Below are 21,753 nucleotides of genomic sequence, written 5' to 3' on the forward strand. Positions count from 1 at the left end.
TTCGTATGCATGAGGGCTAAGGTGATAGCTAACTCTACAGCAGCACAGGTTGACGACGCTAGGCCTAGCGTCACATCTTGAGGTTTAACACTTGCACTAGCACCCACTCAAAAAATTGCTCACTGAACGCCAAACAGCAGGTACTGATTTGCGCCGTACACCCCAAGCCCGAAAATTCGGCCTACGGAGTGCAAAAGGGAGAGTTACTGTGGATATTCTAGAAAAGTGATGCATACCTCCAGAGTAGCACATAATCGCAGTGTGGGATTAGCAAACCAAAGAATCCACCACAAGAAAGCTTCACGTTCAACCATCATCGTCGTTACACGGAGGGGCGCAGGATTTCTTCATTATATGTTGCATGGTTGTGGTATTTTATTTGGTATTTTATTTTGTTCGCGTTCCTGTCCACAACACTGCTGATTGTGAGCTGTCTGCTCCTTAAGCGGTATTCACACGACAGAGAAGCCCTCTCTTTTTGGCCCGCGGGACCCGCTCACGTGACCGGTTTTAGGCTCCACCCCTCGGTGGGGATAGCCCGCGGTGGCTCCGCGAAAGAAAATGCCTCCGCATGTTTTCGCTCGACGGCGGTGGCCCTCGGCGGAGAATGGAACCTGTTTCTCGGCGCTGTCTTCTGCTGGTCACTCCGCGTAGCTCCGCACGTGTGGATGCGCCGCCAGGCCGGAGATAATCCGATCACGTGCTGTTGACGTCACATATCCGTCCACCTCCGTGAGAGGGTTTCTCCGTCGTGTGAATCCCGCTTTACGAGCACATATGAGATGTGGCCTTCCCATTTCGAAGTAACGAGTAGCCAGTCTTCATCATTACCACACTGCTGCTGCTCATCCCACACCACCACTACCGCTGCATCTTCATTTCACGCAGTGCTCGTTGCACGTGCAATCTGCCGAGAGAGAGCCCAGCCAAGCTTCCTCCCCTTACTTCTAATGCCTTTCCAACAAGTTTTTTTCCACATTCTTATTGAGTATTGCCAAAGGAGTTTTCTGCATATGCACGACCATCGGATTTTCCCTTTATCTAACCAAATAAAGCTTTGCATTCAAAATACGCAGTGTCTAGAGTTACGTCCGACGGAACTTAAAGCCAGTTTCTAGAGTTACGTCCGACGGAACCCAAAATTGAAGACTGTAGTTACGTCCGACGGAGCTTTATGCCAGTTTCTAGAGTTATGTCTGGCAGAACCCAGAATTTAAAACTAGGGTTACGTCTGGCGGAACTTTAGGCCAGTTTCTATAGCTCCGTCCGACGTAACCAGGAATTGAAAACTAGAGTTACGTCCGAGGTAACTTTAGGCCAGTGTTTTGAGTTACATATGGCGTAACATAAAGCACACAAAATTTTACAGCTAACGGCACCAAATACCGTGATGCTCTATATACACGCAACATTATCGAATAGGTCACTTGTACGATACATGACGTGAAATTCGAAAACACAAAGGTTGCTGCTTTACGGCCAAACTGGTTCGGAATGAGTAAATCACAGACAGGTAACACGTTCGACAGTGCCAGTTCCCCGTGACTCGAGTGGTCAGGAGCATGATATAAGCACGATGTGGGTTCGAATCTCACCTGGGTTGATGGAGTTTTTTTTAATTAAAGGATTTAAGATTTTTCTGTACACTTCGTGCCATTACCGATACATGCAAGCAAAGGAAAAGACGGGAATTATCAAAATAGAACCTCCTAGACAAGATAGACCAGATTTGCCAAATGGTGGGCACAAAGTTAAATGGGTAGCTGGCGGAAGTTTGTTTCATGTTTCCTCTCTCTGAGAGTTAGTACGTGCTCCTATCAGTTACCTGTATAAGGAACACAAGAGACAAGCACTGAATGTGCGCTTTTTTTTACTGGCGGACAAAAATATCTCATTTGGAAATTACACGAGAGACAATCACAGCTAGTGCATTTGCACGCGTATCGATGGCGGCGCCTAATGATTGCCGTTTCCAATAAAAGTGCACCTTTTTGCTTGCGTGTGTCGCAAAGGTGTCGCACAAGTTCAAATGGGCCCTCTACGGTAGTCGCTTGAGACAACCGCAAAAGGCCACTGTCTGACACAGTTCTCACCCGCAGTTACACTTCCCACGCTAGCGTGGAGCAATTGTCACCCGGCTGGTGAGGCCGCAATGCGACGGCAAAATTTTCGCTTGCAGCATGGTCTTGTAGGGTAAATGGGTCCATCTCTGTTACCCCCAACATCTTTCATGCTGCACAAATCTTCTCTGTACCAATGTTGTGTTTGCGCACACACACAGCTCGGCCCTTCCCCTCTTGCTGCACTACTGGCAGTGGCAGTGCACTTCCTCGTCGTGCATCCTCTGTAGGAGACGGCGTGCCAAGACCCCCAGTGGGGGGCAGAAGTCAGCGGAGGCAACACCTGGCTCTGTGGCTGTGCACGTGGCTGACCAGGCTGTTCCTAAAGGCAAAAGTCATGGGGCACAGGTGGCACTCGTAGGGCCTCTCGCCCGTGTGGATGCGCAGGTGCCTGACCAGGTGGGCCTTCTGCACGAAGGCCTTGCCGCACTGGCTGCACTGGTGGGGGCGCTCGCCCGTGTGGATGCGCACGTGGCTGACCAGGGTGCTCTTGTCCACGAAGGCCTTGTCGCAGTGGCTGCACTGGTGGGGGCGCTCGCCCGTGTGCGTGCGGATGTGTTTCTTCAGGTTGCTCGAGGAGGGCGTCACATAGCTGCACTGCTGGCAGTGGAACAATCGACGACCCGGTGGGGGGTCGTGCTGCCTCTGGTGGCCATTAGAAGGGCCTGCAACAGGGAGGACGGGGAAAAAACTCAGAGCACTGCCACCCACAAACACAGTAAGAATGAACCAGCAGCGAGGTTTATTCGACAGATCTGGTGTTTTACAGTGTTCCCCAACAGCAAATAATGCTTTATTACGAACATGAATATTTTAAGCCTAAACTTTACCGTTCCCACTAAGTCATGCATTTTGTCATGTCAGCGATCACATACTAAGGGATGGTGTTCAAAACGAAAGCAATTATATTCACTCAAGCTGCAACAAATGATGAAACATCTTTTGTTGCCTTTACACTGTGCCTCCATAGATTTCATAGCACGACAATACCTGTCAAGGACGGTTGTAAGCAGTTGCTTTATTTCTGACCAGCTTTGTACGTGGCTTAACAGTTCTTAGCAATCAGTCGTGAAAAATTGGGTATGCTTGACAGAGTTATGCCAGTTGGCCAGCGTTGTGTAAGACAAGCCCAACATGCCAGACGGGTGTGCAGCGTCGGCAGGCATACTGCGCACCATAAGCACTGGTGCTTTTATGTTGATATGTTCATTTGTGACTGACATTGTTTACTCCAGCATTCTACTGCGGTACAAAAAATGTGCACTAAATTTAAGTGTAAAAAGTTTGTTCTGAAAGCTTATAATCCCTATTATTTCCATGGGATTTTGTCAGCCTTAACCAATTGCAACATACTGCCCATAATATGTCCTAAGTGCAGTTCGAACAGCTAGGATGTCACATGCCTATTCTGTTTTTCTCATTATATAGCTTACGTTATGAAGTTCACATTAAAAGTTCAGTCAGTGTTATTTTAATACGGCAACCTTTCGGATGAACTAAACTTCCTTCTGTCTCCATGGCCCCTTTAAACGCGGGAGTCTTTCTTTGGCTACTTAAACGAAAATATTTTGGTCTGCCTGTCTGTCACTTGACTTCTGGCCAGGAGTGGACCGAATCATTCACAAAAGGGAAATAGATGTGAGCAGAAATCTGCTGGCCTAATTTATACATGTTCCCATTATTTATCGCAAAGAAGACCTCAGGCACATTTGGGGCAAAATGTAAATGCGTAACTGGTAGGTCCTACGTTCATTTAGTGAAGAATACGCCTTGGGCTAGTTTTTACGATATCAACAGAAAAAAATAGCCCGTTAAAAATGATGCAGAAAGACTCCACACAGCCGAGGCAAAAAGCAAGCAGAAAAATAACAGAGCCCATGATGTTCTAGGCAGAGCAAGAAGCCTGGTAAAGAAACGGATTTCCAAGATAAAGAAGATAAAGAAAGGTAAAGAGCAAGATAAAGGGATTCGCACTGTCCGAACAGATAGATTGACGCGAGCAGTATGGAGGGAAAATTTAATTGTAGTGAACAAACCTCCATTCAGCTCATCACAAGTGGAGTGAGAGCGGAGTGAACTGCGCGAGGGGTGTGTGACAATAGACTTTAATAGTAGGGGCAGTAAATAATTGAGCGGCAGACGACAATAGTCTTTCGACGATCTTCGCAGTGAACCATGTAGACACTGCTACTTTTTTGGAGACTCTTAAGGAACCTACCAGAATAAATCATCCTTGATTTCTCTTTAACTGATGAACCAGATTAGGTCAAATCCATGGCGATCATGCAAGGAATAAGCAAACATGAAGCTGTTGCCTGCCGAATGAATTTAGACACACTCAAGCAAAATACTCCAGCTCCTATTTGTGGCTGCATTATGAACTGCCCTCCACCTTTTTAATTGGTTATTGAGCATACTCGAGAGTCTCAGATTATTTTGAGCAGGTGGCAGAACAGAAATTGTTACATAGTGATTATGGCGACCCTATCAACTACGCCATACTAGTTTACATGCTGTCAGTTTCCCATCTGTTTACATGCTTTGTCAGCCTTCAGAGCTATAGCTTTTTGTTGTTTGTTAGTATGGATTGTTTAATGCAAAAGCAGAAGTCAACTCGGTTGTTCAAAAACCTGGTGTCAGTGTGCTGAACAAATAATACAAAGCACGTCTGATGGATGGTTCCCACATGCACAAAAGACCGGCATCTCGGATAATACAAAACAATTAAGGCAAAAGAATGCTCAAATTGACATGACTCCCAGAAATAAACAAAGTACAGCAATTGAATCAAAAAGAAAATTCAGGAAATATGGATTGTATGGGAATCAAACCAAGCCAACCTGAAATGAAAGATAAGCAGGCATCCCCAACACCAGGGTGGCTTCATGGCTCTCTCTAATTAAAGCTGCACCCACTGAATGTACTTACGACATTCAACTTGGAAACAAATGTTAGAGACATGTACTGAGGCCAACTTTTGTAGTTGGGACATGATAATTAGAAAACTACCAATACAGTAACACTACGTTTCTGCAAAGTTCCCACTTTGAAACTGTGTTTAACAGTGCCATCATACAGAATCTTCTAAAACCTGCTTTCATGCGGTACTGTCCCAACAGATTGTGCACGAGTGCGAACATGGGAAAGGAGAAAAGTGAAAGGAGGAAATGATAATGAGAGGACATCTTTCACTATTGCACATTATTGCGTTTGCATTCAATGCGTCATAAGGTCTCCTAATTTTGCGCTTGTGCACTTAATGCTACACATGCTGGCAACCTGTCCAATTCAGCCCTCAACCAGTTTCAAAGGGGTATAGCTATAGATACAATCCAATCATATCCCTCAGGGCATCACACTGTACCATCAAAGCTGACATCAGATATTTAGCAGGCAGGATGGTATAAAGCAGCATTTTCGGCTGCACTTTGGCCATTAAGAAATGCAAATAAATCACCCACAAAAGTTATCTTTTAAACATTTGAAACAGACAATGTTTGCAACTGACGTAAGTGGCCCTTCAGGCTGTTATACACTAGCTATTCTAGCAGCCAGATTATTAACAGATATGCAATGGAAAGTACGGGTGAAACTGCTGCAAGCTTGATGATAAAGTGTCAAATAAAGCAAAAAATTATCAAAAAGACACGGCATTCTTCATACGCCTACCAGGCACATCATTAAGCACATCCACTGAGCAGTAGCTGAGCATGTCAGACATCAGTGAGATGACAACAGCAGCAGCCTCGGATGACAACTTGAGGGCACTGAACAAGGATGACCAAATGCGGGAAACAACAGAGCAGTTTGCAATAAATGAGCGACCAGCTCAAGCACTGATGAATGTAGCAGCAATGACACATGCAGCACCTATTGGTGTAACCAAATGTTGCTAGAACCGCAACTCATAACCCAACAGCAATGTTCCAAGCACGGCAATCTCTCAGGGTTGAACAGCTGGCACGTTCCTCTTCAGCAGATGGTATAGCCAGCTTGACGCTTGGTAGGAGTAGGGAAGGCCACAGGCATCAGACGATTTGACCGTTCGGTCACACATAATGAACTTGAAAATCATGGCCGCGCAAGAAGCCTTTTCAGCATGAACTTTTCGTCCCACCGGGTCAGGAGTTCAAAGGCAAGACCGATGCCTGCAAATATAAAGCACAACATACCAAGCTGCTTCAGTTTTGTGAAGTCACGAAGCTTATTCTACAAGCTGCTGTGTGAGCCAGGGGTCCTTTCACGATGGCTCGACAATTCTGTTCCTTCAAGTAGTTCGATGTGAATTTGAGTTTTGTGTTTTTTACTCTGGTAACTGGACTATCAAATGAATCGCAACACCTAAGGAGACAGCGCACTGTTCTGGAGGACACAGTGGCTTTTCCTGCTTCTAGCTCAGAAATGACACTGGAGAGACCGCCAGTAATGGGATGCAATGGACAGGCATCCCTCTTACAAGCAGCTCACTGCAACAATTTAGCTTGCGATGTGGGGTTGAGAAGTGTGTATTTGGCATTGAAGGGGCTAAAATGAAGCACGTTGGAACTTACCTTTTGGAAAATGCTAGCTACAAAGACCGAGTTAGTGAGTCACGTTTATTTGAACGGTTATTAGTGGATGTCATCCTTATTGTCCCAGCGCAGCCAACGACATGCAAAATGCACACAGAATGCGCGCTCAAGATTTCTCTGAGCTTGCCAACACGTTAAGCCGATTTTGCAAACAGTGCCAAGAAGGGTGCTATGGCTCTGAACGGTTGGCATATACACTGCATGTAGCAAAAAGTCAGCTGCTACGTGCCCAAAACTCGGTTGTATCACGGCGCTAGTTGTCTTGTCGTTCACAGAAAGCCAGCGAAGCTTGAAATAAAACAGCCATGAAAGCAGGCAGCCGGGATTGTCAGCCCGTAATCCTCAGTAACTACATTCCTTGCCAGGGCTACGCTGCAGAAAAGCATGGCTTTTTATTTCCTTGGCCATCCAGTGAGCGAACGTAAAACTAGAGTCCTTCAACATTTTCGTAAGACTGGCACACGCAAAAACAAATAGGAATCCACTTGTCACATTGCCAAAAAAAGCGGCCATCATTGATGCCATCACGATGCGGCTTTGCAACGCCAGAGACCACGAAACAAACCGGGAAGTTGCCGATGCAAATAAGCAACCTCGTTTAAACATGTCATGCTTTCTATTTAGTCTGCGCTTCTATATATAAACAGACTCGTTTCCTCAGATTTGTTTCGAATCACTGAAGAGCTCAGGAAATATTCAACAAACTTTCTCATCACCAGATTCTTACATGGCTGTTATGTCCCTCCACTAATTTTATCAAAAATTCCTTTTCTCAAAGATTCTTTTCAAACATTTAAAGAGCTCAGAAAATACCCCTAACCCAACCGTCTCATCCACCAGATTATTATTCATATACCGACCTCCTCTGCCTGAACGGTATAACCATTTATTTCAACTCAGCACCTGCTAGGACACGACTAGTTATTTAGTGGGAATTAGCCTCGACACGCTGCAGCACAGGCGAGTTGATATACCACCCATCTACTGGTTCGACATCACGCCTTCAGGATTTTTAACACTTCTCTCAGATTCTGGGGATATCTGTTAATAAGTGCATGTTTCCAACGCAACTTAAACTCATTAGAATATTCGAATGTGGGAGGAGGAAGAAAAAAAACTTAATTTAAAGCAATGAGAACGCTCCAGGCCAGGTTCACCTCCAGCTGTTCCGTTAACAGGTCCAAGGTTAGCCAAGTCCACCACGTTGAAAGAGGAGGGCGTGGAAAATGTGGCGACTGAATTGAAATAGGGCAGGAGAAAATACAATGTTCAAAATTAGCCTATGGTTTTGGGTGATCCGGGCATGCCAGGGAGTGTCAAAATTGGCTCTGCCAGCTACCACAAAGGTTCCCAAACCGTCAAATTTCTACCAAAGCCGACACAACTAATTTGTTTACAAGTGCTCAAATTGCACCCATTATCAAATATCCATCCTTACGAAAGCATAACCAAATCACCCACACACAAATAGTTACTGTTCACGTGGCAAAAAATTTCCACATTTCATGTGCCTTTACTTTATAAGGAGTGGCCTCGCGGGAGCAGCGTAATCAACATGGACTATCATCACACATTTTATATGGGGAACGAATAGTAAAAAACTTAGTAAAATGTTATCAAAGTCAAACCCACGTCATTCATTCTCTGGAGCAATTCACCAAGGATGAGTGAGGCATCCGCATTTTGCATGCCTGAGTGTTGCCTCACCTACTCTTGTTTGGGGAGGAAAAGAGAAGTTTCGTTGAAAAGTAAGCGATGTCTCAGGTGCACGATGAACGTACACCAAGCAAACGGCTGTTGCTGGAGGATCACGTAAACTATTTGCGCTGGTAGACGTGCACCAAGCATGCTCAACCCAATCGAAAGCAATGAGTGGGCCTTTTGGTATACAGGAAGTCCAAATCCGCGTATGACGGCATGCGCATAAGGAGACATGCATTCTCCTGCAACTTTTTCGCACCTGGGAAGTTAGCAACAACACAATCCGCTGCTTAAAGGGGTACTGACACAATATTTTGAAGGCGGGATAACTTCGGAGATAGATTGGTGTGAACACACATGCATCATCTGCAAAATATCAGCGGCAAATGCAGCCAAGAACATATTTAAAATCAATTTTAAAGTGTGCGAAACGCAATTGAGCAGCCAGCAGAGGACCACGTGCAATCGAAATCCCGTGGATATTTTGTAAATAAACAACATCCAAGCATGTCAAGAGTTTGTGTTTGCCGCTTCCGCACTGCCGGCGTTTTTCGCGAGCTCGCCGCTCCAATCGGAGGGCGGAGCTTCTGCTCTCAAGAACGAACGACCTTATCGTTGGCTCATCGAGCAGCTGGCTGCGACCAAAGTTCTACAGCGATTCCAGGCACTCTGTTTTTATTACTTTTTATTTACATTGGACGCGAACATAGAGTTTCTTACAATATAACTAGAGGGGAAACTGGCGCTGCGATCGTACGCCTCAATGGGCGTGATGGGTAGTTGTGGATTCGGATTGGCGCTTGATGGCTCGTGGAACTTATTATGGATTGCAGGCAGTTTCATTTTCGTTTTGGATTTGCATGAACGCATTTGCCTAGGTGGGGTGTTGGGAGGAGTGATCAAAAACCACGTTTCTCCTTGAACTGCATGCCTCGCGTGCACTGAAGCCACCCTGAGTGGAATGTTTAACAACCAGCAACCAGAGTTGCGAATTGGGTGGGTTATCAATGCATTGCCGCACAGCAAGCATGAAAACACAAATAACGGCGCTCTGTGCGGCGAAGTTGTCTGCTAATTAGGAGTTGCGGCGCTGCTCATTCGGCAGAGCAATGCATTGTCAAAGCTGACGACGGTTGCGAATCGCTTGGAACAGCCACACCTTTCGTGTGAACGCCGGCTCCTACGGCGTAGAACAGCAGCACCGGCGGCTGATAGGAACGCAGCTTGATGGATGTCACTAATTCACGCAAGAATAACTTCTCCAAAGGTAATCGGTTTCTTTTTTCTTATGAGCACAAAACTTCCCTTACTATTACAAACCACTTACCTGCTCCACAAACCTTCTCGACTCCGCGTCTGCTTTTTATTTAAACGCGCCGTTTTATTTCGTACAAAACCGGTTTTTCGTCACTAACTTTTTTGTTCGCCATGTAATTTGTAAATGGAGAACCGGGCAATAAGAGCTTTTTTGTCAAAAAACACAATTTGCGCAGCCATAAGCCCGTTTCGATCCTACGCAATCCGGTTCCAAAACTACCCATCATTCCCATTGAAGCGTAAGCGCCGCTGCCATGTTCGCGTTGACACTAGCGCCAGTTTCCCCTCTAGTTATTTGTATGAAACTCTATGGACGCAAAGACGTGCCGGAGACACGAAAAGCCCACTGAGTAAGCTGCACAGTCGCTGTGCAGGTGGCAGCCACGGCTGCGAAGTGGCGCAGGACGGCGGATGTAGCTTGTTACCGCTGCACAAAATTGGACCCAAGTCCCAACCACGGCAGCTTATATGAGAAAAGAGTTAATGATGCGATGGCGAGCTGCATTAAAAATTGTCATCTGCACAGCTTATGAGCGGTAATTGAATATCCACCGCAGTGTTAAGCCGAGCACATCTGTAGGCGGACCTGTAGGCAGACCGGCCGGCTGCTCCCAGCGCGCGCCTTGCACCCACTGTCTTGAGCGTTGCGCGTCGTTCTTTAGCTACGGTAGCATTTGCACTCGCAGTGCCTGCATCACGTCCACGGTTACTTTTTAATTAAGTGGCTCACGAGATCAGTACGTGGGGGCATTCGCAGAAACTGCCAACGATGTGGATTGGACAGTACTACAGCAACTCTGCTTTGTGATATCCCTCTGACGGTCACGTGTTCAGCTTTGTTCACAAACAATCCATCCATCGTTATGCGGCACCCGCTGAAACCGAAACTGCGACTGGCCGCATTGAAAATGCCTCTAATTAAACAACCATTGCACGATGAAGCAAATGAGGTTTCTACAGGTGATAAGTAGGTCACTAGCTACTTATAGCAACAACAAAAAAATGCTAAATTTTTGTGTCAGTGCCCCTTTAAGCAGTATATTCGATGGTGGCAGCAAACAATTGTGACGAAAAAGCATTGCCAGCACTTTCAGGTTAATGAATTGGATTCATTATATTGCTTTCGACACATTCACCTATGCAAATTGTCACTCGCCTAAGAGGAATCAGATGCTCTAGCTCTGACTGTGAAGACAATTTCCAGATATAAAAATTGTTCCAAGTGCCACAGAAGTACTGCACATCTGCCAAACAGGACTTCGATGATGAGCTGCTTCACCTTCACATCATTTATGGAGGTACAACAGTCCATGTTGGATTGGCCTAGATATGGACCATAGTGACTGGAAAACTGGAGAGGTCCGACCAAACCATGCTCTCTTTGCTATGAACTCCCAACTCAATAGTAGCACTGACACAACTACAAAAACTTTTAGCGTACAATTGTGTGCGTTTTGAAGGTCAACAGCAAAATGCGTCTAGATCCTTTGATGTTTCCTGGATGTCGCAAACGTAAGATTTCAATATACAAAAATGCCGGGGACCTCACAGATGCAAGGTGCTCCACAACACCCAGAAAAACATCATCTTCAGGCTTGGAAGATACGAAGTGCTGACACCACGGAAATCCAGGATCAAGGGTTCAGACAAGAATGTAGGAATTACAAGCTTCGGAAGTTCTTTTACCTACTACCGAGCCTGTGAAACATCTGTTTTGACAGTTCACAAAGCATACGGTGCAGAAGCTCGGTTTAATAGAAGGAGGTTCTTGCAATGTGACATCCAAATGAATAAATGAATAAACTTGAATTTGAATTTAAAATTTCAGGTGTGTAGCAATTCAAAGGCTTCAGAACTACTTTACGTATTGTCAAAAGAAAAAGAGGCTGTAGATGCTCTTGGCAGTTCAAGCACAGTTGACCTTAACACTTCCTTGGATGCTGAGAGTATCATTCCAGTAGGTGGGTGCTAAGCACAGTGTGAAACTGAGAAAATGCCGATGCGGTCAATAATATTGACAGAAAATCAATAATTGTCTCTGCTAGTGGCTACAGCCCGTAGTAAAGTTCTGCGTCAAGCCATGAGAGACATGAAGACACAGCTTAAAGAAAAGTACTGGATGTACAGCAACAACTTGGCAGTGAGATAGCTGGTTGCCGACTATATCGAAGTGTGTAAGTGCGCTGTTTGACACGATGATGCAAAACAGATGCGAAGAAAAATGGCCACCGATTGCTATGCTCCTTAATACAAAATTTGTGCACAGCAGACACTGCCATCTTCTCGGTCACAATGCACAGCTGCTGCATCTCAGGAAGTGATCGCATGAAGAGCAAACACATGGTGGCACACTCTACTCCGCTGTTATCTCGCAGCGAGCATGCTGTAAATCGTGTTTGAACCTCCCACACAAATGTGACGTGGTTCGTGTGAGCCACGCAACGATGAGGATGCCAAAGGACCACTACACGTATATTAAGCAGCACATGATGGACGTCTGTGGCACAGCCTCAGCATACTGCCCTCCCTCTCACACTTTCGCCGTACTTTTATCGTCCGCTTTCTGCGGGCTCATTTTCCGTGGCCTCTTAGTTCATTCGTACCATGCTGCCGCCAAGAACCCCTCGCACGGCCTCTGCATACCGCCCTTACCCTCACATTTTTTTCCCTCTGTCAATGTTCCCTTTATTCGCTTGTTTACGAGGCCAGGACGCCGCCAAACCACAGTAACGTTTGCTTAAGTGCTGCACACCATGAAAGACGAAGTGGAGCATTTCACTACGTCTGTCTCGCAACTTGACGTCAGAGTGCGCATACACACTTCTATGGATCCACTGATTAGTATGAGTAAGGCGAGTGGTCAATGGCTGCCTCACACACAAGTGGTTAAGAGTCAGGCACAATGATTCTTTTTCTGATTCCCTTTCAAGCAACTGCCTATCAACAAATACCCTTAATGTTTTAATCTAAAGTATGTCTTTAATCTGACATATGTCCGCGTATGTCCCAAATTTACAGGTTAGAGGCCACGGAATCACTGATAATGTACCTGCAACACACAGATGTGACCAATCTCTTAAATGGCTGATCTCATTTGTATGCATCAACTTCAACATTATAGCCATCAAATTTTTCGTTGTCACCCCATTCATCTGGCAATGTAATCGCACCATTTTAGTAACATCACCAGAATTTATTAAAGGTTGTTCTCTCTTTGAGGTTTTTGGAGCCAACTCTGCTAAGCCTCTCTTCATAGTATCACCAAGTGGGGACTGAAAGTGCTACATTGCTCTCTTCAAATGCGCCACATCATTGTTCTCCAGTAGGAGCTACTTTCTTTGATCACATCAGAAGCCTTGCTGACCTTTTGGTGACTTGTTGCCCAGAGAGGTTTACCCCAGGTCTGGCACTCGGACAATGCCAGAACATTTACAAAAACCTTGGAAGACTTGAAGCAAGTATGCAAACACCGTCTGACCAAGAAATCGCTATGTGTTTGGGCAACAAAGAAGTCAAGTGAAAATTCATCGTCGCTAATGTCTCGTGGTAGGTGGTTATAGTAAGTGTCTGTTTACAAGTAAGTACCATGATACAAGCACTGTAAAAAAATATTCGGAAGAGCTTAATCTTGGTTTTAAGACCTGTCTTTGATTCATACCGAGATATAACCATAGTGAGCTCGAAGGCTCTTGCTGTCATCGAATCAGACATTGGCCGGCTGTGCATTCTGACTGCAACCAATCTTCTCCTTGGTCGCAGGCTCACGCATGTGCCTAGGAAGGGAAGCACTTGGGGAGTGGACCAGCCCCTTCGCGCGCATAGATGCCATACGGTAATATCGATATTGGGAACATTGGACAGAAAAACCGTGGACAAGCTGGATGAAATGCCTATTGCTGCAGGTTTGGTCTGCACACTTCCCATGAAGGAAGACAACCACTAAAGCTGGCATATGGGATGCACAAAGTTGCTATAGTGAGTCTAGGAGGCCTACAAAAGTGCTGATGGTCTTATCCATTCTTGCGAGATCAACTTACAGAATGAACTTTGTAACAACCCCAGCCACACAGCAACATACCCTCTTAAAATGTGGGCCCAACCATCTTCTTGAGACCTGGACGTGCAGAAATTATCATTGTCATGTTTTTCCAGAGTACATTTCTTACCAATGTGATTCTTACCATCGTCAGAAATGACCAGTGTAATTTTTGTTTGCTTCGTGGCCTGCACTTCCCGCTGTCGAGCACCGAGCAAGCGATCTGGGCAACATGCAAACAAATGCTTTTCCTCTTTTTGGCGCCTGACCAGATTTATTTCTCGGTTACTGTTAGGTCTTGGTAAACAGACTTAATGTGCAGCTGACTATCACTTGCGGCTTTGAGCAAAAACACAAAAAATAGTAGGAAACCACATTGAAAAGGGGAGGCATCATTTTGTCTGATACATAAAACAAGTGCTTAGTAGCAGCTATTCAAAAAAAACCTGAACCCCCCCTCCTTCTCCTTCCTTTTTTGATGACGATTTCCGCTCTCTGTTAACTACATTTGCCAAATGCTGGAAATAAATGCCAGTGGGTAGTTGGCACCTATTTGGCTCCCATGTTTCTCATTTCTTCGCACGTTGGTGGCTGCAACCTAAAATTAACTGAACAAGAGATATAGAACAAGCACTGCAAATGAACTGTTGTTTACCAACAGAAGCCACAATTTCAGAAGGAAACTACATGAAAGACACACACACAGAGTTTGTTCAAAGCAGGCACTTTGTAAGCTAATGCGCCAGCCTCGTCACAAGAGGCTCGAGACCGCTGCCAGCCACAGGTCCCACCCACAATCACACTTTGCAATCCAGCGAGAGGCAACCGTCACCCAGGTGGTGAGGCCAGGATGCGATAAGGAACGAGGAAATTTTTGCTCAGACTCTGGTTTCATTCATTAAAAAAAGGCCCCTCTTCATGACCCCCCAAACTCCCGGCATGCCCTTGCGTCGTCACAACTACCACAGAGACCTTGCTCTCCTCCAGTCACACAGAACAAATGTTCACACACACATGACGGCTGTGCTCCTCCTCGTATGCCTTCTTGTGGCAACAGTGTGCGAAGGCCTTGGGGAACAAATAGTCTCATCCGTGTGGGTGCGCACGTGGCTGTCCAAGGTACTCTTCTTGGCAAAGGCCCCGGGGCACAGGTTGCAGCAATAGGGGCGCTGCCATGTGGATGTGCAGGTAGTCAATCAGGTGAACCCTGTGTATGAAAGCCTTACCGCAGTGGCTGCACTGGTAGGGGGCGCTCGCCTGTGTGCTTTTGAATATGGGTGACAAACCTCCCTTTGTACACAAAGGCCTCGCTGCAGTGGCAAGGGCGGTCGCCCATGCGGATGCACAGTTGGGCGACACGGCTGCCCTTGTGTGCAAAGGCTGTGGTGCAGCGATTGCACTGGCAGGGGCTCTGGCCCTGGTGTGTGTGCACCGGTGGACCTCCAGCTTTCTCGGGGATGGCGCCACACAGCTGCAATGCTGGCAGTGCAGCTGCCGACAACCTAAGGGTGTGCCGCACTCCTTCTGCCACCTGTGGTCACCCACGGAGGGAGGAGAGGGGCAAGGACCTGCATGGGGGAAGGAGAAAACTCAACGCCCGAATTTCTGCACCACACACAGGGCAATCCACCAGCAGAGGCAGAAGGGGGCAAGAATAAGGAACATACAGAACAGACACGACAGAGGAAGGCGCGTCTCTGTTGGTGTGAGGACAGCCGCTGAGCACACGCCTGATGCACCTGGCTCTGCCCGCAAAGCAAATGAACAAGGAAACGGTGCAGTTATCAACTTGGAGAAATTCATGATCATGTTCCCCACAATACAATCCATAGGAAGTAGCATCTCAGTTCAGCACAACACGGCTGACGACAGTGTCATGCTTTCTGCTCCTACCAGCGTGTTTGTCAAGGTAAAGAATAAATCATTTTATGACTGAGGGAATAGCCAAACGGAACATGAGGTTACTCCTGGATATGGGTACCTGCATAGCAAAGGGAGTTGTCCAGCTGAAGAATGGGTGCACGTCAGTTTTGCTCACTAGTTTCTGCAATGAGCATCGACGTTTTGTGAAAAACACCACTATTGCGTTTATTGAAACCGCCAACGTCATGTGTCTAGCTGCACTAGGAACGGCACCATCTGATGCAGTGACAGCTGACGTCGTGCAACTGGTCGTAATTAACCAAAACTTCTCGGCCTCCCAAAGGATGATTTAATGAGTCTGGTTCAAGACTTTACTGACTGTTTCGCCACAACGTCTAAGGTCCACCAGACTAGAATAGCGAAGCACCGCATTATAACCGACGAATCCACCCAGCCTGTTTGTCAGCACCCATACAGGATGCCCCGAAAGAAGCATGAAGCAATTAAAAAACAAATGACGGAAATGCTGAGCAACATTATTCATCCATCTAAACGTGCATGGGCCTTACCTGTCATACTCGTCCAGAAAAAGGACACCACACTCCACATCTGCGTCGATTATACAAGACTGACCACCGTGACAAATCGCAACCATTATCCACTCCCAAGAATGGACGAAACCTTGGACCGCCTGTACGATGCCAAATTTTTTTTTCTTGGACTTGAAATCTGGATATTGGCCAATTTAAGTTGATGAACGTAACCGTGAGAAGACCCCATTCGCAACACCAGAAGGCCTCTACGAATTCAAGGTAATTCCTTTCGTCCTATGCTCTGCGCCGGCGACGTTCCAGCCCATAATGGATAGCATTCTTGCTGGGCTGAAATGGCAGACGTGTCTGGTATACCTAGGCATGGTTGTCTTCTCTAGCTCGTTTAAAGAACACCTATCACAACTGAGAAGTGTGCCAGAGGCCATCTGCTCTGCAGATTTAACCATCAAGCCCGAGAAGTGTCACCTGGGCTTCAAAGAACTCAAATTTCTTGGCCATGTTGTCAGTAAGACCTGCATTCAGCCACACCCCGAGAAGACTACTGCCATCGCTTCATTTTCTCGACCTACCGATAAGAAGGCATAGAAGATGCTTCTTAGGACTTTGTGCCTACTACAGGCGATTTATGGAAGACTTTAGAATTGAAGTACTCCTCATGTGATTTAAAAAGATGACATTTCAGTCCTCTGGAGCAAAGACCAGCAAGGGGCATTTGACAAGCTGTGTAGCCACATTCAAACTGCGCCAGTTAAGCCCATTTTGATGATGCCACCAATACGGCAATTCATACTAATGCCAGCAATGTTGGAATCGCTGCTATGCTTGAACAGTGGAAAGCTGGCGTGGAAAAAGTTGCAGCTTATGCTAGCCGCCCCTTTCCCAAATGGGAAGAAATTATTCGGCGACCAAGAAGGAATGCATCGCCATAATTTGGGTTAGCAAATTTCTTCCACACTTGCACGGCAAGACTCAAAGCAGTAGGCAACCAGCATGTCCTCTGCTGTCTAGCAAAGCTGAAGGACCCACTGGGAAGACTTGGTCATTGCAGTTCAAGACTCAGAGTACGACGTCACGGTCGTGTACAAGTCCGGAAACAAGCACAGCGATGCTGACTGTCACGGGCATCAGCTCCCGCAGGCCCAACTGAGGGGGACGAGGACTTTGCCTTTTTTGGGATAATCCACAACGTCGACATGGCCGACTGCACGCTGCACGACGCAGGGCAGCGTCCGCTTATCGATAGAAGGCTAAGAGGTATACCTCATATGCAAGACAGTTCAGACTTTGAGTCTCCACATTCAAGAGAACAACAGAGGGACCCACCTGATGAACCTCCTCAAGCAACCATTGGACCAACTAGGCAACATGAAAAAGAGAATTAGCACTAGACGTCATGGGATAATGGTAGCACACACCCTTTGCCCCGTACAAGTCTTGAAGGCTTGTACAAACCAGGGAAGACAAAAGGGGAATGATGAATATGGCAATGAGAGGATATGTTTGGTCACTGGACACCTGTACTTTCGCATTCATAATGTCAGGTGTCCTCAAAATTTTGTTTCTTCACGCAAACATAGTACATGATCAACACATACTAAATGTTCAAGCAATTTACTAAATTCTGTTGTCATGAACAATGTCAGCATTTGGCGGGCAAGATGATATAAGAAAAATGGTACTTTTGAAGATGGTTTTCTTACTGAGAATATCAAAAAGAAAAACTTAAAACATGGCCTAGACATTACAAAACATTACATTTTGGCAGGCTGAGCATTTTGGTTAAATGCTCGCTTATTCTGCATTAGATGTCCACGTCTATTTTCAATATACATGTGCATGTTAGACACGGAGGCTTGATGAACTCCAAGCATAAGAGATCGCAGTGCCATTAACCGGAGCACTGCACCACCTGAGGTATACTGTTAAAAAATGTAACGAATTGTTTGGATACTAGAAGAAGCAGTATCAACCACAAATTTACAGGAGCTGTACATTTCAGCACCAAGTAATGCAATGTTAGGCATGGATATCTTGTGGGGAAGCAGTACCGCTGAATTTTAACCCATTTTGGTCTTTCCACACATAACATAGAAGACCTGAAGGCGCAAATACAAGAGTGGAGGGATCATTTAAATTGGGGGAAGAACTGCTTATACCAACGACAACATTGTGTAAGAAAGCAGCCACCAAGGGCCCCTTTGTCTCCATTGTCTCCTTCACTTTTTTCAGACAACGCATCTCTGAAAAGCAGCCACCTGTTAAATAATTCAGGGAAACTGAATGTTAAGGTTCAACTTTGAACAATAAAAATTGAAGACACACATCGACATAAAGCAATGCCATTTGACCATTGAAGTTTACGTAGGATATTTAGCAAATACATCAAAGATATAGAAACACAGCATACTGGCAGAATATTTTTAGTATCATTATACCAGTGTTCTGTATCTGTCATTAAAAATCACGACACCAACCGTGTTATAGTTTTTTCATTATCATTTTTTCCCATTTGTTACAACAGCGGAAATAAACTTAATCAGATAGTTGGCTACAGTTCATGTTTGTTGTGTTTGCTCCCTCTGACTATTTTTAGTTGCCCCTTAAAGGGGTATTCACACGAGAGAAATCCTTGGTTTCGCTCCTAGGAGTGCCCGCCACGTGACCCCTACGTCACGGTTTCTCTCCGGCGCACCGCCTCCGATGGGAGATCGGAGCTTCTGCTCGCAGGCTACCAACGATCCGATGCTTGGCGGCGGAGGCGGCAGGCATTCGTCTGCTCGTCGGGCAGCTGGCCGCGACTGACGTACTAGAGCGGTTGCAGGCACTCTATTTTTATCGCTTCTTAATACATTGGACGCGAAAATGCGTGGCGCACATGACAGGCGCACTGAGGGAGCCGCGTATACCACCGGCACGGGCACTTGGCGAGCGGCGGCCGCGAAGTGGCGCAGGCCGGCGCCGGTAGCTGGAGTGAAAGCTTGTTATTGCTCCCCAAGGCGCAAACAAAGCTGCGTATACGAGAAATGGGGTAATGATGTGATGGAAAGTTGCTTTAAAATCGTCAAGTTGCTTTAAAATCGTCACCTGAGCCACTTGCCAGAGCGGCGATCGAATATTCGCCGCAGTGTTAAGCCTAACATCAGTATGCGGGCCTGTAGGTGGGCCGGCCGGCTGCTACCACGTCGCGCGCCGTTCTCTGCGCGTGGCAGCCCCTGCATTGCGTCGACGACCAATTTTTGGTCGGTTGACAAGATCAGTACGTATGAGCTTAACAGAAATTGCCGCCGTCGCGGAATCGGCGGTGCTACGGCAGCTCTGCTTTAGAGATGGGCGACTGCAAACACTGAAGTCCGTCCGGCAGACGCATCCTCCGTGTGAGCGAAGGAGCTGGCCAAGCAGAAGTCCGCCTGCAGTGACGTCACGACCTCCCTCGGATTTCTCCGCTGAAACGCTCCGTCGTGTGAATACCCCTTAAAAGTACCTCTACAAGGACAACTGTGGACAAGCACTGGATGCCAACTGCTCTTTACCAACAGAAGGCACCATCACGGTCACATAAGAGACCGTGATGGTGCCTTGCACACCTATACATGGTGATGCATTGTGGCTCCCTTTCAGGAGGGGTGCATATTTTTCCTTGCATCACTCTGCAAAGCTGCAGTGCTGCTCAAATGAGCACTCTATGGTGGTGGGCCGGCACTCAGCACAAAGCAGATGTGACCACCAGAGGACGCCACTGTCTGCCACAAGTCCCACCTGCAATCACCCTTCCCGCACTAGACTACAGCCATTGCCACCTGGCTGGCGAGGCCAAACTATAAGGACATAATCTTAGCTTGGAGCCATGTCTCGCCGTAAGACAGAATAAGCTGTAAACGAGTCCTGCATCTGTTGGCGTGCTGCATGACCTTTCTCTGTAACGTCCCGTCATAAGGGCAAGGAGAACTGTGTACAAGCACTGAAGGCCAACTGCTGTTTACCGACAGAAGGCAACATCACGGTTACATACACAGTATATGCACTTTTACACAGTATTACATACACAGTATATGCACATACACAGTATATGACACACAGTATATGCACTTGCACACCTATACATGGCGACGCATTGTGGCTCTCCCATTTCACAAGTGCATCTTTTTTCTTGCATCAGTTGGCTAAGCTGCAGTGCCCGTTCAAATGAGCACTCCATGGTGGTGGGCCAGACCTCAGCACAAAGCAGATGTGACCACCAGGGGAGGCCACTGTCTGCCACAAGATTCACCCACATTCTGCCTTCCCGCACTAGAGTGGAGCAATTGCCACCCGGCTGGTGAGGCCAAAGTGTGACGACAAAATCTTACCTAGGAGCCATGTCTCGTCGTAGGACAAAACGGCTCTCTACCGATCCTGCACCTGTTGGCGTGCTCCTTGACCCTTCTACGTAACATTCCATAATGAGGGGCTCGACCCCCTCCGATCTCGTTGGAGTGAGTGTCTGCACACAAACCTGGCTGGGGCCTTCCCGTCCTGCTGCACTACTTGTGGTGGTTGTGCGCCTTCTGCTCGTGTGCCTTCTTCTGGCGGCGGTGTTTGAAGGCCTCGGGGCAGAAGCGGCAGTGGAAGGGCCTCTCCCCTGTGTGGCTGCGCACGTGGCCGACCAGGGCATTAACCTGAGTGAAGGCGCTGGGGCACAGGTGGCAAAGGAAGGGGCGCTCGCCCGTGTGGACGCGCAGGTGGGTGACGAGGTTGCCCTTCTCGATGAAGGCCTTGCCACAGTGGCTGCACTGGAAGGGGCGCTCGCCTGTGTGTATACGCTGGTGCCTCTTCAGCTTGCTCGGACATTGTGTGGTGTAGCTGCACTGCTGGCAGCACCGCTGCCGACAACCTGGTGGGGAACCTCGCTGCGCCCTGTGGCCGCCTGAGGAGGAGGAAGCGGAGCCTGCAACAGGGATGGTGGGGCAAGCACTGAAACCTTCAAGCAGTGGCAGTGCCTCAATGAAATGGAAGGGAAAAGAACAAGCACAAAAGGGGAGGGAATGAGTTCTACATGTGCCAGGCGAGTTGCTCTCTGCAAGCCCAACATGCATGGTCGTTTCCCCGCAACACGGATGAGCCCTCCCCTTTTTTCCTGCCTCACCAGTCGTTTGTTCGGGAGGCTTTCAAAATAGTTAAATCGTGGTCTGTTCATAACAAGCACATAAAAAATGTGCCCATGTACTATTTTCAGATGGTTAGGCAGCAAAGTGTGACGCGTTGCTAGTATTTACTTGCGTGAAACTCCTTGTGGTTCACTTGTGGGTACACGCAGGTCGAAAAATCCCAATTTTTGGGAAAATATGTATTTTTTGTTTTTACTTAAATCATCTTTGATTATTTTTCTTTCATGGGAAAAAAAATAACGAGATACAAACGAGAACTAAGCAAAATACGTGTCTGATTGATTCATGGTGAGCCAAGAAATCACGTAATCAAACCGAATTTCGGCCATCTTTCAGAGTTTTTGCCACACGGCAGCATAGCAGGCCACCTTTTTGGTCGCTTGAGAGAGGTAGATCAAGTCTTCTCTCGAGCCACTCGTCAGCTTCGCATGTCCATGTAAAAAATAA

The 21,753-nt window shown here is 46.9% G+C and overlaps 2 protein-coding genes across 3 annotated transcripts; both read right to left on the reverse strand.

Annotated features, from left to right (window-relative positions):
- Nucleotides 1-1,351: 1,351 nt before the first annotated feature.
- Nucleotides 1,352-16,660, reverse strand: LOC144179898 (uncharacterized). The gene is made up of 4 exons (XM_077708322.1): nucleotides 16,628-16,660; nucleotides 15,032-15,276; nucleotides 5,790-5,887; nucleotides 1,352-2,875 (listed from the first exon to the last, which is right to left on the reverse strand). The coding sequence occupies exons 1-4, from the start codon at nucleotides 16,658-16,660 to the stop codon at nucleotides 2,388-2,390; spliced, it is 864 nt and encodes a 287-aa protein (XP_077564448.1). The 3' UTR covers nucleotides 1,352-2,387.
- Nucleotides 13,434-21,506, reverse strand: LOC144179200 (uncharacterized). 2 transcript variants are annotated; one of them, XM_077707462.1, is made up of 2 exons: nucleotides 20,655-21,506; nucleotides 13,434-15,313 (listed from the first exon to the last, which is right to left on the reverse strand). In XM_077707462.1, exon 1 carries the CDS (start codon nucleotides 21,232-21,234, stop codon nucleotides 20,683-20,685), a length of 552 nt encoding a protein of 183 aa, XP_077563588.1. In that variant the 5' UTR covers nucleotides 21,235-21,506; the 3' UTR covers nucleotides 13,434-15,313; nucleotides 20,655-20,682. The 2 variants fall into 2 exon arrangements, with proteins under 2 accessions (XP_077563588.1, XP_077563589.1); XM_077707463.1 differs by lacking the exon at nucleotides 13,434-15,313 and adding an exon at nucleotides 17,872-18,402.
- Nucleotides 21,507-21,753: the final 247 nt, after the last annotated feature.

This window comes from Haemaphysalis longicornis, unplaced genomic scaffold (genome assembly GCF_048455015.1).
Source record: "Haemaphysalis longicornis isolate Haplotype H1 unplaced genomic scaffold, Haemaphysalis longicornis Haplotype H1 scaffold_4, whole genome shotgun sequence".
NCBI lineage: Eukaryota > Metazoa > Arthropoda > Arachnida > Ixodida > Ixodidae > Haemaphysalis > Haemaphysalis longicornis.

Bases quoted from the DNA above. Each gene is read 5' to 3' on its own strand.
- LOC144179898 (XM_077708322.1), bottom strand. From the start codon at position 16,660: ATGGCCAAGAAATTTGAGTTCTTTGAAGCCCAG. The intron at 15,277-16,627 runs GTGACACTTCTC...GGGTGACCACAG, and splicing joins TTGAGTTCTTTGAAGCCCAG to GTGGCAGAAGGAGTGCGGCA. The intron at 2,876-5,789 runs GTAGGCGTATGA...GTAAAACACCAG, and splicing joins TGTGCTTAATGATGTGCCTG to ATCTGTCGAATAAACCTCGC.
- LOC144179200 (XM_077707462.1), bottom strand. From the start codon at position 21,234: ATGCATGTTGGGCTTGCAGAGAGCAACTCGCCTGGCACATGTAGAACT.